Source organism: Centropristis striata, chromosome 23 (assembly GCF_030273125.1).
Source record: "Centropristis striata isolate RG_2023a ecotype Rhode Island chromosome 23, C.striata_1.0, whole genome shotgun sequence".
Classification (NCBI taxonomy): domain Eukaryota; kingdom Metazoa; phylum Chordata; class Actinopteri; order Perciformes; family Serranidae; genus Centropristis; species Centropristis striata.
The window spans coordinates 28,221,818-28,238,030 of NC_081539.1; the positions used below are offsets into that span (position 1 = coordinate 28,221,818).

Sequence of the window (16,213 nt, forward strand, 5' to 3'; positions counted from 1 at the left end):
TCTACCGGAAATAAGGAGTAGAAGAAGAATGTAACGTAGGGGGGGGGGGAAAAAGCACTATTTAAAATGGGAAAACACAATTCGGGAAGATGTCAATATTGTAATGAAGAAGAAAATTTAGAACATGTGATGCTTTATTGTCAGAAGTATGATCAGGAGAGAAGGGAACTGATATTGAACCTTAAAGAAATTAAGTTGAACTTTGATTTACGGGATCTTTTACAAAGAAGTTCAGAGGAGAAATGTTTTTTCTTTTTGTTACAGTATCTTAGGAGAACAAGATTAATAGAGAGAATATAATTTATGTACTTTCTCTCTTTTTTTTTTTTTTTATTAATTAATTTATTTATTTTTATTATTATTATTTAGTTAAACTCAGGAATGTGTAAAGTTCCGGTCCACACTCCATATCAGTAGGTGGCGGTAATACACCAAAAAGTTGTTTGTCAACCGCCATAAAACAACACAAAGAAGAAGAAGAAGAAGTCCGCTAACAGCCGCGTGGTGGCAGCATTGAGCTAACCGTGCATAGTTACTCTACCGGAAATAAGGAGTAGAAGAAGAATGTAACGTAGGGGGGAAAAAAAGCTCCAGTACTATCGCCGCGTCGGATGATTAGCTAATAGTAAAACACTGTAAGACTACTGACACTTCACCTCTCTTCTCAGCGCTACGAAACGGTGGAAAGTTTTCAGTAATGTATATTGGTCCGTCATTTACACTTTGAGATAGATAGATAGATAAATAGATAGATAGATGACAGTGTAGCAGCAGCATTACACACAGAGACAATAACAACACAATTAAATAAGAACAACCTAGGCATACTTTTAAGAATTCATGCTCAAATGCATGGAGTGGCCACTTTAAGTGAGGGTGCGGGCCGTATGCGGCCCCCGGGCCTCCAGTTGCCCATCCCTGGTGTAGTTACAGCAGTTAGCCTTTGTAGGGCAGCATACAACTACCTGTAAGTTCCAGCAAGTCCGCTAACAGCCGCGTGGTGGCAGCATTGAGCTAACCGTGCCTAGTTACTCTACCGGAAATAAGGAGTAGAAGAAGAATGTAACGTAGGGGGAAAAAAAAGCTCCAGTACTATCGCCGCGTCGGATGATTAGCTAATAGTAAAACACTGTAAGACTACTGACACTTCACCTCTCTTCTCAGCGCTACGAAACGGTGGAAAGTTTTCAGTAATGTATATTGGTCCGTCATTTACACGTTGAAGCCTCTTTCGCAGCGCTGATAATGCTGAAAATGAAGCTACCGATGAAAACGGGCGAGGAAGGAGGCGACGAGACGGCCGAGGACGATTCATTGGAGCAGTCGGAGCAGCAGCATGTCCCCAGGGCGCTCCCTCCGTCCTCGGGGTCCTACGGGCTGGATGAGCCGCCTAGACCTGGTGTGTATCCATCCCAGCTGGACAAGGAGACCGTGTTTGAGTGGTTTGGCCTCCATCTAAACCCCGCTAAGCGGATCGAGTTCATGTGCGGGCTGCTACATATGTGCCAACCACTGGAGCTCCGCTTTCTGGGATCTTACTTGGAGGACCTCGCCAGGAAAGATTACCATGTTTTAAGAGACTTTGAGTTCCGGGCGAATAGTCCGAGCGATCTGGGAGTTTTAACGGACGTGGTTGATCCTGTGGTTCGGTCCAAACTCCTGGTGTGCCTGTCCCTGCTCGGCTCTGACAGCAGGGAGTGTGCTGGGATACTATTTCGGATACTGAGCCATGTAGATCCGGCCTTGTTCTGCAAAAACTATCACTACTCCCTTCCTCCATTCAGGGAGCCGCACTACCACTCGTCCCCTCCACCAGAGCAGCCCTGCGGCTCCTCCGCTGCAGAAGGAGCGGCTGGACCTCTGGAGCAGTTGGCGCTGCTGTTCGCCATGGCCTCTCTTCATCCAGCTTTCCACTTCCACCAGCGGGAGATGGTCCGCGGGCAGCTCGACAAAATAGAGCTTGCCATTGAGGAGGAGAGACGTCAAAGTCAGCTTAGAATAAACGCCCAGATAACGGTAATGAGCAATAAACCAACACCAGTGGCGGTTCTAGACTAATTTTACTGTGGGGGGCCAAGCAGGGGCCAGTGTTTAATCAGAGGGGCACATTAAAAAACTAAGCAAAAGATTATATTTAGGTATTCAAAACCTTTATTTTATCTCATTTAAAAATCTCATTTAAGTATATTTGGAAGATACAAATACACTGACATTTTTGTGCACAATTACTTTTTTTTATTTTGAAAGTGCAGTATATATATATATAAGTTTTTATTGCACAATTAAACTATTATACAATGTACACATTCTGGGTTCCTTTTGTGCACAATGAGATATTGTTTGAACAAAAAATAGGTAAGAATTGTTCCTTCGTTCATCGTTATAAATTGATCATTTTATTATTAATTTGACACAGGGGCCACAACAGGGGCCTAGGGCTTCTTCACAGGGGCAGTGGCCCCTGGAGGCCCCTGTGTAGAACCGCCACTGACCAACACTTACCACTAAATGCTAAGATAGCTCAAAACTTGCTTAACTTTGTGTTCTTCAGGAGGAAACGATCGTTAACGTATGTAGCATAGTTAGCTAAAGTTTTAGGTTGATTTAATTATACATGTATAGCTAATTAGATAATGTAATGTTACATTACATATTGGCCAAGTGTGTAAAGCAGGGATGGGCAACTGGAGGCCTGCACCCTCACTTCATGTGGCCCCTCAGTACAACTACACCAGGGATGGGAAACTTAAATGCTGGAGGGTGCCACATATAGGACCGTGCACTTAACCAGATATGATTAAACTGCCATTTTAAATATGTTTACAGTACATTAACTTAACATATTTCATGCTCAAATGCATGTATAACAGTATAAATAGGATTACAAAAGGTTTGAAGCAAATAAAAAAAACCACACTGTGATTTCTTTTTTTTCAGTGCAAGAACAGCAGACCAACATTAATTGCAAGAAGTAATTTTGTGCATTTTTACACTGCACTTTTAAGATTTCATGCTCAAATACATGTAGTTGTACTGAGAAACACTTCAAGTGAGGGCATTTGAGCATGAAATCTTAAAAGTGCACTGTAAAAATCCACAAAATTGCTTCTTGCAATTAATGTTGGTCTGCTGGAAAACATCTGTACTTTTGTTGCACTACTTTTAAACAGACAATAGGAACAGTTTTTAGTGTGTGCACAGTGTCCGGTGCTTGTTGTAAACAAACAGATCGCTAAGTGAACTCCTCCTGCAGCAGCAGCACATACACACTGTACTGCTACTGAGCTAACTGTTAGCCTGTTAGCAATTTGCAGACTGGACGCTAAGGGGTTAACATCCCTTCCGGCTCTGCATCTGGGAAAGACTGCTGCAGGAGGACTGTGCCGCTTCGACTCCTTCTTACTCTTCGTGCCGCGGTGGCTCGTTAAGAAACACCAGGGAAAAGTCGCCACCGCAGGGGCCAGAGGCTCGTTAAGAGTCTACAATAACAGCAGAAAAAGTCGCTGGATTTGTCGCCAGTTGCTTTTTTTTTTTTTTTAATTGTCGCTAAGGGCGTCTGAAAAGTCGCTAAATTGGCAACACTGCTATGCCGGCTTTTACAAATGGCGCGTGTTGTTGTGGCGTCGAGTACTACGTCACATCCTGCTTAGTGCTCGCTTGTTATTTATTTAAGCAGCTACATGAAACCTTAACTATGCGTTCGCCCCCTGGTCTAACTGGTTGGTGGACTACTGGTGTAGAAAGTGCTTGATTATATATGCAGGAGAGCCGCATTTTAAAATGGAAATATCACCCACGATCAGGTTAATTTAATCGTGGCAGCCAAAATCGTGATCACGATTAAAATTTATTTAATTGTGCAGCCCTACAGTAACGTCTGTAGTATAGCTAAAGTTTTAGGTTAATTAAAATATACACGTATAGCTAATTAGATAATGAAATGTTACATTACATATTGGCCAAGTACTTTAGCAGGAGATTCCTTTTTCTATTATGAGCTGTCGTCCATGGCAGACAGCTAACGCTAACGGAGTTAGCTTGCATATGGGTCAATGACGTGATCTAATCCATTGTCAGTTGCTGTAACCAGTATTTTTTTCTCCATAAAATCTGATATCTATTTCTATATACAGGAAAACAAAAAGTGAACTAAAATGAGAAAAAAATACAATCCACGTTTACATTGCAATATTATAGTATATAACAAAGTTTGCATAATTTGTCAAAACTTTGGGAAAAAAATGGTTGTTTTTAGAATATTTTCTGCTCAATATTGACGAAATGTGTAAATGTAGAAATACTCAGAAATATGTTTTTTAAAATGAAGTAATTATATGTATAAGTTCACTTAAATACACTGTAGGTGGAAAAAAAGTTTAATATTCTTTTTTTTTTTTTTATTGTTTAAAAATTCTTTTGTGGTTACACCATTTGGCATCTTGCCAACCCTTATTTGTCACTGACCCATATATAAGCTAGTCAGTTAACCTGCCAGCAAGCTAAAGTTAAAGCTAAAGGTGGCTTCAACCAGTTGCAGTAGTCATGTTCACATGTTTGGATATAGCCATGATTCCATTGTTTCGTTCCCATGATGTCGTGTCTCATTTGTTGATGCTGTAGCTGTATTCTGGCAACCATCGTCTTTCTAAAAGCACCGTAGAGTGAAAGTCGTTAACAAGCTTACTGTATGCTAAGCGGTCCCCCTATTAAAGCTAACACACATCCGTGAAGTGCCAGGCGCTATTCTGCCAATATTGTGTAATAATCAAACAGCTGCAGCTCCACACTGCCGATCCCAGCTGGTCGCTGCTGTGACTGCTGCAGCACTAGTTTGATCAAGTACACTTGTGGCTTTTTTAACCTGTGTGACGTGACACTGGCTTCTGCAGGTTTTCACTCCAACCAAACAGGACACCAGCTGATTGTATTAGTCCAGGGGTCGGCAACCTTTACTAACAAAAGAACCATTGTTGGCCAAAAAAAGAGAAAAATATCATAATGGAGCCGCATACCTTATTTTGAGCCTTACTATGAAGATGAAACCTACTAAGTCTAAATGAACCTACCCATAAAACTAATAGGTCAAAATGTACTGAATATACATAAGCTGAATAGCAAAATATCTTTCAAGTACCATTTAAAAATGCACTATTTAAATTTGTGAGTAGGGAATGGACGGTATGAATAATAATGAATGCAATGTCATTGTTAAGTGATACATTTTTTTTGGACCCCAGGAATACTAAAAAAATATACCGGTATAATCGTGAACGATACGATATGGCACACCCCAATTTTTAAACTTTCAGAAGCTTTGAAAACAAAACTCAAAACAACATGACATTAAGACAGAATGGGAGCATATCTGTGAGAATGACTTTATTTACACAACATGGATAGTGATATCACAAGTGATACTATTTACATGATCTACTTGATCTGAAAGTATCTGAAAATGTGACACTTGTCAGGACATTAAATCACCGATCTGTTGATCTTTATGAATAAAGTCTCAATAGTCTAACAATGCCATAGCTTTCATTGCTAAAGAAATTGAAATAAAAACTGCAACCATAAAATCAAAAGTCTGATCGGATCATGGAATATGAGAATTGTGAACCCCAAGAAATGAGTTGGTGAGCTGCCTTTTTAGCAAGATTTACTGGGAAATATGACATTTCTTTACCCAACCTTGAGACAGATCTTTCCATGCTAGTCTGTGTTCTAGATGATAAGGGGCTTTTTACTTTTACAATAATATCCTCATAACTCTGTACACCCTATTTGTGTAACAGGTCTCTAGAGTCTGGGGTTTAGTGTTTGCAGCAGTCCAAATTTGTCCAAAGAAGGGTGGCTGGGGGCGAAGAGCAGGTGGCAACTTCCAGGGCTGATTGGAAGACAGACACCTGTCAGGCAGACATACCTCCAGTCATACCTCTGTTTGATCAAATTGGAAAACTTGAACTTGAACCAACCGTTGTCCATGGAGGTCAAAGAGTTAGAAGAATTGTTATCCTGTCAAGTCCCGAACTTGTTCAAACTGCTTCTTTCTCAAATTAGGGGTGGGCCCTAAGAGAATATCACGATATTGCAGGCATTTTTTGCGATAACGATATTCTTGACGATATTAGGAAATACCTAAAAAGATATAGAAAATATGATTTTTTTTAGTCTGTATGAATAAATAAAAATCTAAAATGTAGTTTGAAGTGCAAATCTCAACACTTGCCAAATAGAAAGACTTGAGTATGAGCAAATAATAAAAATAACCATTTAGGGGTTCCGGAGGCATATTTTAATGAAATATTGTAAAGGAGAATAAAGGTTCTTGTATGTTTTATTTAAGGCATCTTATTTTGACAGTCTTCTTGTAAATTCTGTGGTGGATTCTGTCAACACTCTGTGCTCTTATTTTGAAAGCTGCATGTGTTTAGCGACAGGGAGTAAGTAGCTTTTTGTGATTAAAACAACTTTATCCACTACATCAAGAAGTAGGAATGTTGCCAATATCATGATATGCATTTTTTATAACCATGAAAAAAATATACCAATATTATTGTGAACGATACGATATGGCACACTGCTATCTCAAATTATACAATTCCTGTCCTCAGGTTGGGTGTATTAGTCAAAAATAAACATTATAGTTTTTGCTTGGAATGAAACAGTCTGTTGTAAAATCGTAAGCATTACATTGTATTTGATTGAGGCCAGAATGGATTATTGACTGAGCCAATCTGGCCTTTGATCACAGAGAGAAGGGTTTCTTCCAGAAATTGATTTACCAAATGTGTTTGGAGTCCTGTGTGATTGTTTAGGTATTTGTGGAATGTATGTACACTTATTAATGGAAAAATAACTTTCCTTATCTGTAGTCATGTTAGGAATGCAAGGCTGTTCTGCAGCAGACGCTCAAGTGTCAGATCTTCCCTCTAGCATGTGACAAAAAAACCTCACCTCCGGGGTCATCTGCTGAAAATGAATCACAACTTGTGTGTGTGTGTGTGTGTGTGTGTGTGTGTGTCTGCCTAATGGTGGTAAAGTGGTACATGTGGTAGTTTACATTAGGGATGCTTTAATCAACTGGGCCAGTATCTGTTAGAGGGGTCTCAAACTCAAATTACCTGGGGGCCACTGGAGGCAGTATCAAAATGACCAAAAAAAGACAAAAAATTACTTAAAAAAAAGACACAAAATTACAAAAAAGATACAAAATGACCAAAAAGTACACAGAATTACCCCCCAAAAAAGACACTAAATGACAGAAAAAACTAAATTACTTAAAAAAGAAACAAAATGACCAAAAAAGACACAAAATTACCAAAAAAAGACAAAATTACCAAAAAAAGTAATTAAAGGGACCTTCCACACACAACATGGTAAAGTGCCATTCATATAAAACTCACATTAAACTTTCATGTCAAGGTGGGGGCCACAAAATATTGTCAGAAGGGCCGCAATTGGCCCGCGGGCCGCGAGTTTGCGACCCAGTATCTATTATAAATAACCAGAATCTGTCAGTAGTCTAACAGAAAGAGCCAGCTTTGGTGTTCGACTTCCCCCCCTTTTGTTTAATGCTGACTTATCACAGTGAGCTTACCTTTTAACAGACACCCTGTTGGTTTAATCACTCTGCCGGGCTGTCTCTGTTCTAGATGAATCCGTGAGGTTGATATCATTGGGAGTGAGGGCCTGGCCTGTTGAAGATGCACCGAGCTTAATAAAATCACACATGCCATTTTTAGAGTGCTGTGCTGTCTCTGGACTGTGGGACTGTCAGATGTGGTAAAAGACAGAGAGGGAGAACAGAACAGTGAATGAGAGGGTGTTTGGAAAAGACCCTTTTTACTGTTTCATCATGTTTGTTTCTAGAGGGGGGAAATTCACTAATTACTGATATGGTGGCTGTTAGGGGTGTGACATATCGTATCGTTCATGATAATATCGGTATATATTTTTTATGGTTAAAAAAAATGCATATCATGATATTGGCAACATTCCTACTTCTTGATGTAGTGGTTAAAGTTGTTTTAATCACAAAAAGCTACTTACTCCCTGTCGCAAAACACATGCAGCTTTCAAAATAAGAGCACAGTGTGTTAAGAGAATCCACCACAGAATTTACAAGAAGACTGTCAAAATAAGATGCCTTAAATAAAACATACAATAACCTTTATTCTCCTTTACAAAATTTCATTAAAATATGCCCCCGGAACCCCTAAATGGTTATTTTTATTATTTGCTCATACTCAAGAGTAATTTTTTTTGTATTTGGCAACTGTTGAGACTTGCACTTCAAACTACATTTTAGATTTTTAATTATTTATACAGACTACAAAAAAAATATATATAATACATATTTTCTATCTTTTTAAGTATTTCATAATATCATCAAGAATATCATTATCGCAAAAATAGCCTGCACTATTGTGATATTCTTTTAGGGCCATATCGCCCAGCCCTAGTGGCTGTTACAGTGGAGCTGGATTGAAAATAGACCTTTTCTATGTGGATCATGCTCCACTTTAGCAGCCATATGAGAATGCAAAGGCTGAAAAACAATGCTGCTTTGTTGAACAAATAATTTTATTAAAGAATATTAAACATCACCATATACTATTAAACATTACATCAACCGATTCTAGAAATGAAAACAGAGAAAATCTGGGATACATTGAAAGGAAAAGAGCTAAATAAACATTAGTACTGTATGCTCAGTATTAGTCAATTGCTGACCATCTAAATCAGGGGTGTCAAACTCTGGCCCGCGGGACAAATTTGGCCCGCAGTGTAATTTTATTTGGCCCGCGAGCCAATATCAAATTATTATATTATTATTGTACTATAAAAGCTGACCCGCCGGTATTATACGGCGCATGTACCGCTAATACTAGATTTATTATTGTTATTTTATTTTTAAATGTATTAACCTGTTGAAAAACTTTATTTTGATATTTAAATCAGAAGGATGCAAATAGAAAAGAGGCATACGATTTTTTATTTAATTTTTATTTAATAAATTAATGACATTGATGTGTTTTTTATTTGAAATTTGATTTTGCATGTCTGCATTATTTAGTTGTATATTGTATGTTTATAAGCGTTGCTGGTTCCATATTTAATGTTAAAGCAAAACATGTTTGGTATATATTAAAAGGTTTATTTGTTCAATGTTGGCCCGCAATTTTATTCAAGTTTTAAATTTTGGCCCATTGTGTATTTGAGTTTGACACCCCTGATCTAAATAAACAATAAATAAAAATAGCTATATGACACCATTTGTAAATAACCCCAAATATTGTTCTGTAAAAAAAGCATTTCATACCAAAAAATACAGAGTAATACAATATATTCCCGTATCTATATTTCGTCCCATCCCTAGTGCTCAATCTTATCAAATATGGGTTTTGTTAACACACAATTGAAAATTCAAATAATTCCACTGAAAAGTGATGTCTTGTTTAACTCTGGTATGATTCCACAAACTATAAGGGGATGTTCCATTTGAATAAATATAAAAACCTGTAAAAAAAGATTTAGTGATGCTGTAATTAAAGGTCCAATTGCGATGAAGCAGTAACTGACAATGTACTTTTGGTCTCCAGGAGTTGGCGGGTAAGAAGGCAGATTATCTTCCTACCCCAGTGCTGGGTCTGGGGGAATGTACAGCCTCCCATCCTCCCTGCCAGAGCCGGCGCTCCAGCCGCTGGGCAGCGCAAAGAGAAGGTGAATGCAAACAGTATTTTATTTTATTATTATTTACAGTATTATACACAACATGGAACTGTCCAGCATTTAACCCATTGACGCCTGAAACGCCTGTAAAACCTCTGGGCGATTTTAAAATAAGTCCCTAAAACCTGAAGTTTTTCTGGAAATTCAACAGAAGTGTCAACGCTTCGACTAAATAATAGATTTTTCAGCCTCTGTAGCAGATAGAAATGAAATTCAAAAAGTATTTGAGAGCTTATATAAATACTACAAAACGACATATCCGCTTTCCAGGCTTCAATGGGTTAAAATGTGGATTTTTATCAGTCTTCACTTGATTTTCTCTGCCAAACAGTCTTAGAATAAACATTGTGCAAGGGAAGATGCAGTTTTTTTTGTTAATTAACTATTTTTTTGTTGATTTTACTCATTTACTTTGCAATGTAATGGTCTTTGTTTGTTTTTTATGTCGGCCATTGCAACAGCAAGAAATATACAGTCGAACCCCCAGATATTTTCAGTGTTTCCTTAATGATTTTTCAAGCAATTAATTTTCTGCATACATAGAAAATATCGATTTTTTTTCCCGATTAAGTGCTATAATAACTCTGATAATTGTTCTAATAGCTACATTACTCTTGTCCTGCTAAATTTGTTGGAGAGTCTCAGTCATAATATTTTATTATTATTGTTGCAGCAGTTCATATAGAGGGAATTGTGCTCAGGGGCATCTCTCGGACCAGAATAGACAAGGAATACAACTTTGAGGTAGGTAACAACTCACACACACACACACACACACACAGACTGCTCTGTTTCAGGTTTAGATGTCTGGTGAAAGTGTTCTTTTAGTGTGATACTGTGTTTGTCTATGTAATCTTATGTCCAATAAGACTGTAAACACTCAGTCTTCATTAGTATAGTTATGTCGAGGGTGTTTCCTTTAACCCATTGAGGCCTAAAACGCCTGTAAAACCTCTGTCCGATTTTAAAATCAGCCCCTAAAACCTGAAGTTTTTCTGGAAATTCAACAGAAGTGTCAACACTTCCTACTAAATAATAGATTTTTCAGCCTCTGTAGCAGATAGAAATGAAATTCAAAAAGTATTTGAGAGCTTATACAAATACTACAAAACAACGTATCTGCTTTCCAGGCTTCAATGGGTTAATGCACCAGCTATTAACCACACACACACACACACACACACACACACACACACACACACACGGACCTAGATGATGCAAATATTTTGTTAGATAGTGGAGTGTAACAATATGGCATGGTGATAAGCCAATAAAATAAACAATACTATACAACCCACATCAGTGCATTTTTAGCATGGCGCTCTGGCACAGACAAAGGGATTTCCACATGGTCTTAAAACCACGTTCACTATACTGGTCGACTATATATGTCAAGCACTTTACAATAAACTGATGCACAAACGGATGAACACTCACACCTTCCCTATTATATTATATTATATTATATTATATTATATATATTGGCGGTATTGGTTAGTTCTTACCTTTTGAACAGAAAAATCCTCTGCACAACTCCTGAATATTAAGTTGTTTTTTTACCAAGCTAAGTCAAGTCAGATCAAGTCAGATTTATTTATATAGCGCATTTACAGACGGCTGAGCCGCACCAAAGTGCTTCACATAAAAGTGCAAGAAAGTGCAATAAAATACAGATTTGACAAAATTGACAAAGGTAACAAAGAAAACAAAAAAACAAAACAAAATTTAATTTAAAATAAATTAAAAGAAGATGGGATATTTTTTAAAAGCACTGTGGGATTACTCGGGGACACTAAGCTAAGCTAAGGCTGGTTTAATTGTCTTGGTAACTCATTGTTAAACACACGGACATTCTTCGGAGGTTGACTGTTAAATTGGCTATATAAAAGGACAAAAACGTCCAAAAACCAACCACTGATATACTCTGCTAACTCAATATATTATTATATCAATATATTCGTCCTGTCGTCCTATTAGACAGCATCCTCTGCTGCTGCTCTCTCCTCACTGTATCACAATCAGATCAAACTACATCATGGACTATCAGCATCCATCAGGCTTCATATACTAGTTTGTGCATTAAGAGCCTTTCTGAAAGGTATCTGCTACTCATGCTCCTTGGCATCCCTTTCTCCCTGTGGTGCATTGTGCTGGTGATATCAGTGCCAGCCTGGAAAGTCTTTTATTATCGCCAACATTTTGAGTAAGGTCGACCAGGATTTGAACAGGGCTGATGCATTTTGCCCACATAGTGAAGTCCATTTTGGCTGCCAAAACATTCAGGGCATGTTCTGTATCCATCCAAATTGTAACAGGCGCAAATGTGAATCTGCAGGTTGGTGTTAGTGTGTAAATCAGGGTCAAATTTTCTTAATTTTTGCCCAAGTTTGCAATTGCATCATACTAATCTCAAGCTCCAATTCCATAATATTATAGCTCATCACTGCTAATGGGCTTGTCCCTTCAAGAATGAATCTGTTTTCCAAACACAGCAAAAAAAAACAAGAGTATTTAGTGCTCAATTACAGCAAGAACAAATCAGTAAGACAGATGGAGAGGAGAGACTGTCCTGTTGGCTTTGACTGAGCTTCGACAGTGAAGCCAACAGGACTCTCAACAGTGAGCCATTCTCACTCTCCATCTGTTTATACTGGAACAAACCACTGAAACACACATAGTAACACTTGTATTCACATTGCACCCATGAGCTCAATAGGCATGTGATATAATTAATATGTTATCTATAGACACTTTTGCCTCATGTCTGTGTTATGCATATTTTCCCATTTGAGATCATTTATATTTTCCTTTATAGTCTTCATTCCAATCCAATATTCATGGTTTCCTATGTGATTGAGCTATGATTTCAACGTCATTAAAGTGAAGTGAAATGCTTGGCCCACATTGAAATGGGCAAAACCAATCCAGTTTCCATATGATCCAGCATATATTTGCTATTAATACAGCCTTTATATATTAATGCAATTAATGCATCCCCACAGTTGGTGTTTACTGAGTCATTCTGATAGTAATTTTGTGATACAATTTAGAATATGCTGTGTATTAGCTTGTGTTTTGTATAAATACCAGAATAGAAAGTGCTTCATAAATTTGAACCTTTTCTAAAGTACATGGTTTATAGCCTCAACCTTAAATAACGTTACCACATGTGGCTTCAGAATGGGTGTAACTAATGCCATATCTTATGATTAAAGTAGAGTTGATCTGCTCTTACTTCTTTCTTTTCCCCTACTTATTATATTGGTTATACTGTTTGTTCTTAATTTTCAGTCATTCTTTCAACACTTTATCACTAAAAATAGATCTCTTAAATCAATAAGGTGAAGTCAGTTTGGGTGTGTACTTTGGTGTAAGTGTGTTTGCTTTTTACTGTAACATTGAACCATGGAGTTCCAGCATAACCTCGTTTCCTTTTTGGCATTGCTGTGTCACATTTCTTGTTTTTCTGGTTGTGTGTAGTGATGGGAAATGTCCTCTGCTGTGTTTCAGGTGAAGTGGTCAGACTCTTCTTCTAGCAGTGTGACCAAAACCCATCTGGAACTGGAGAATTTCCTTCTTAAGGTATCGACTTTTATCATTGTTGTTGTTAAGTTATCGATTTTCTAACTCGTCACACAGAGAAGAACCACAGTTCCTGTGGATTTACGTGGCTGTTGTGGTATATATGCAATTCCAAATTGTTAAATATTGCATACATCTAAAGGACATTATAAATCATAAAAAATCATAAATAATCATGTGAAAAAAATGTGTAAAATCTATAAATCTAACTACACTTATAATAATTATAAAATACATTTCTAAACCTAAACTCCATTTTTTTTTAATATTTATCATCATGACATTTTTATAGGATATACATTTGGTCATTTTTCAAACATTTATTTTTTTTCAGGTTTTAATTGATGAGGCCACGTTTTATGGTCCAACATTTTATGTCACAATGTCAGTTTGTCCAATAAATTTAGTTTTAGCTTAATTTTACTGTAGAACAGAAGAAACGTTCACACATGCCAGCAGAAGTAATGTGCATGCCGTTGCAATGGCTGTGTAGATAGTGGGATTAAGTATAAAAAAATTATACTTATGTCCTGGTATTGTTCGTGCTGGCTCACGGTCACACTGTCATTGCTTACTGGGACACTTATATAGAATGGACTCATTGCTATTGTTATTAGTAACACTAGTGCTTTTCCAAGTCAAATTGACTGCTGTGAAAAAGGATCATTGTGCTTTTTTACTGCCATAGTAAGACCTAATAATTCAAACAGCGAATTAATATATCCTGTTTCTTTGCATCTGCCTGTTATAATGTTCTTGTAGCAAGTCAAAAGTCTGAACCTGAAAATGTCCCCTTTAAGGTGTTATGGCAGTAAATATGAGGTTTTCTTGCTTCATTTCTCCCTCTACAGCATGTAAAATATGCACACAAACATTTTCTTTTTAAATTCTGTCTCTCTGTTGGGATGCTGTGGAAAAAATACATAATACAGAATGCATCAAATTCAGAATTCAGTGTATATTTGTAAAAATAAAATGTGTTGGTTTCAACATAATAAATACTGTCTTCAATTGCATATGTGTCACAAAGGATTAGCAAAGCTTTGTTTCTTGGCCTCCAGCAGTTTAAGGTGTAGTGTACAAGGGATTTTACAAAGTTCCAAGTACTAACTTCAAGTATGAAGTGATTGGCCGAAGTGTAGAAGTCAGTTATTCAGGGTAAAGCCAGATGTGCTGACACATTCTTTGGATAAATCTTCATTCAAGGCTACTGAAGTGTATTTCATTCCAGATTTGAAAAGTTTATACACCAATCGTTTCAAGTTTCTTAGTTGTTAAAGGAATACTTTGTGGTCATTTTAAGTGTGAAGTGTTCCTTTCAGACAGATGATGATGGATTAAGTTTTGAAAACCTTGTATCCTGCCTTTTTTCCCTGCAGCTTCCTAAGGATCAATGTACCGAATCTTTTGAGAAGAGCATCCTGAGACTTCTGAACCAGGGGGACCGGAATGAGAGCAGAGAGGTGGAGAACAGCCTCAGGTACTACTTTTTGTTATAATGAATTTGGGTTTAGTATTAGAGTCTTATGAAATTGATCTGGAACATCATTTATTTCAGTGAACAAAAAAGGGAACTGTACAAAAATGCTTTTTGAACTGAATGAGATGGGGCAGTGCAGACTGGGAAAAACATTCTTATTTTTTTCATGTATTTATTCATGCATATATCCATTGATTTCCTTTAGTGGGGTTCAGTAGCCAGTCATCCTGCTGTGTTAACATGTTCATGGATAGATCGAGTTAAAACAAATCACATTTTGTTTCCGTCAGTGAAACATTAGGGATTTGTCTGGACTTGAATCTGCTGTAGGATGTTCTCTGGCAGCCACACCATATAAAATCACATGAAAACATTGCAAGCTGCAGTCTTGACCAAGGATAACCCGCAGTGTCCCAAATGTGGTCATTTCATTTTGTTCTCCAAGGACGATAGGTCAACATCTGTCTCCTTTTACCAGAAAACCTTGTTTTTTTGGGGTCATTTCCTGTATGTAATAAATCTGGAATATATATTTTCCCCTGAACTGCGACCCTGTAGAAGATAACTTAGACTTTCTGGCATCTTGAAGCAGTCAGATGAATTTAAATGGCAGTATTCTCAATTAGAAGAAGCTAAATGAATGCATTTAACTCCCGATAGGTTTACAGCAGCCACTGCAATTAGATGCATGACTTGTTGCAACCAGTTATGGGTATTCATGCAAATTTTGTCTATTGGTGGTGAGTTTGCAAATAGCAGCATGGCCAAGAAAACACTAGATGTAAATCACAAATGAGTGTTAGTTGCCAAATTGTGGCAATATTGTGGCAATATCGAGTCAATACTCCATGAAGGAATGGGATTTTTGATGCAGATTAAGTGTTTTAGGCTCATCGGTTTTAAAGGATCTTAAATGTCTACATGAGCGGTGTGTCACTGCTGCTCTAACTGCTCATTGGAGAGCAGGTCAAATCACAGTAACTTCCTGTTGTTTCACCTCTGCTCTACAGTACAGCTTCATGGCTTGATTGTATGATCATAATATTATTATGTGTGCATGTGCATGTGCATGTGCGTGCCAAGCCAACTACGCCCTTTTTTGTGAAACGCAACTTACGTAGATCAGTTTCATTTTATGTGAAGTGAAACTGAACTCTTTTTTTTTTTTTTTTACCAGTCACCCAGCCTGTGGTTATGCTGCATTACAATCATTTCTGTTGTGTGCTCTGCTCTTGAAATCCTCTCGCCTTTTATGGGTCTGAGCTCTACTGGTGTCAGGGGAAAAGCTTTATGCTTTATTATTTTTTTAACTACAGTATGTACAGTAGTAGCAATGATTCGGAGGTTCAGGACGGGTATGTTGTTATGGTTTGATCGAGAAAAAAAACAATGCTGAAAAAAACATGTAGAGCTGCG

The 16,213-nt window shown here is 37.6% G+C and overlaps 1 protein-coding gene across 2 annotated transcripts in view; it reads left to right on the top strand.

The window, feature by feature from the left end:
* The first annotated feature begins 390 nt into the window (after positions 1 to 390).
* The window catches only part of zcchc2 (zinc finger, CCHC domain containing 2), a 35,075-nt gene continuing 19,252 nt past the window's right edge, over positions 391 to 16,213 (top strand). Inside the window, exons 1-5 of one of the 2 annotated variants that reach the window (XM_059326508.1) lie at positions 391 to 2,016; positions 9,606 to 9,726; positions 10,412 to 10,479; positions 13,246 to 13,317; positions 14,697 to 14,797. In XM_059326508.1, coding sequence (XP_059182491.1) covers positions 1,246 to 2,016; positions 9,606 to 9,726; positions 10,412 to 10,479; positions 13,246 to 13,317; positions 14,697 to 14,797 — 1,133 coding nt within the window. In that variant the 5' untranslated portion in view covers positions 391 to 1,245. Of the gene's footprint in view, positions 2,017 to 9,605; positions 9,727 to 10,408; positions 10,480 to 13,245; positions 13,318 to 14,696; positions 14,798 to 16,213 lie in introns of both variants that reach the window. The other variant, XM_059326507.1, reaches the window with a different exon arrangement.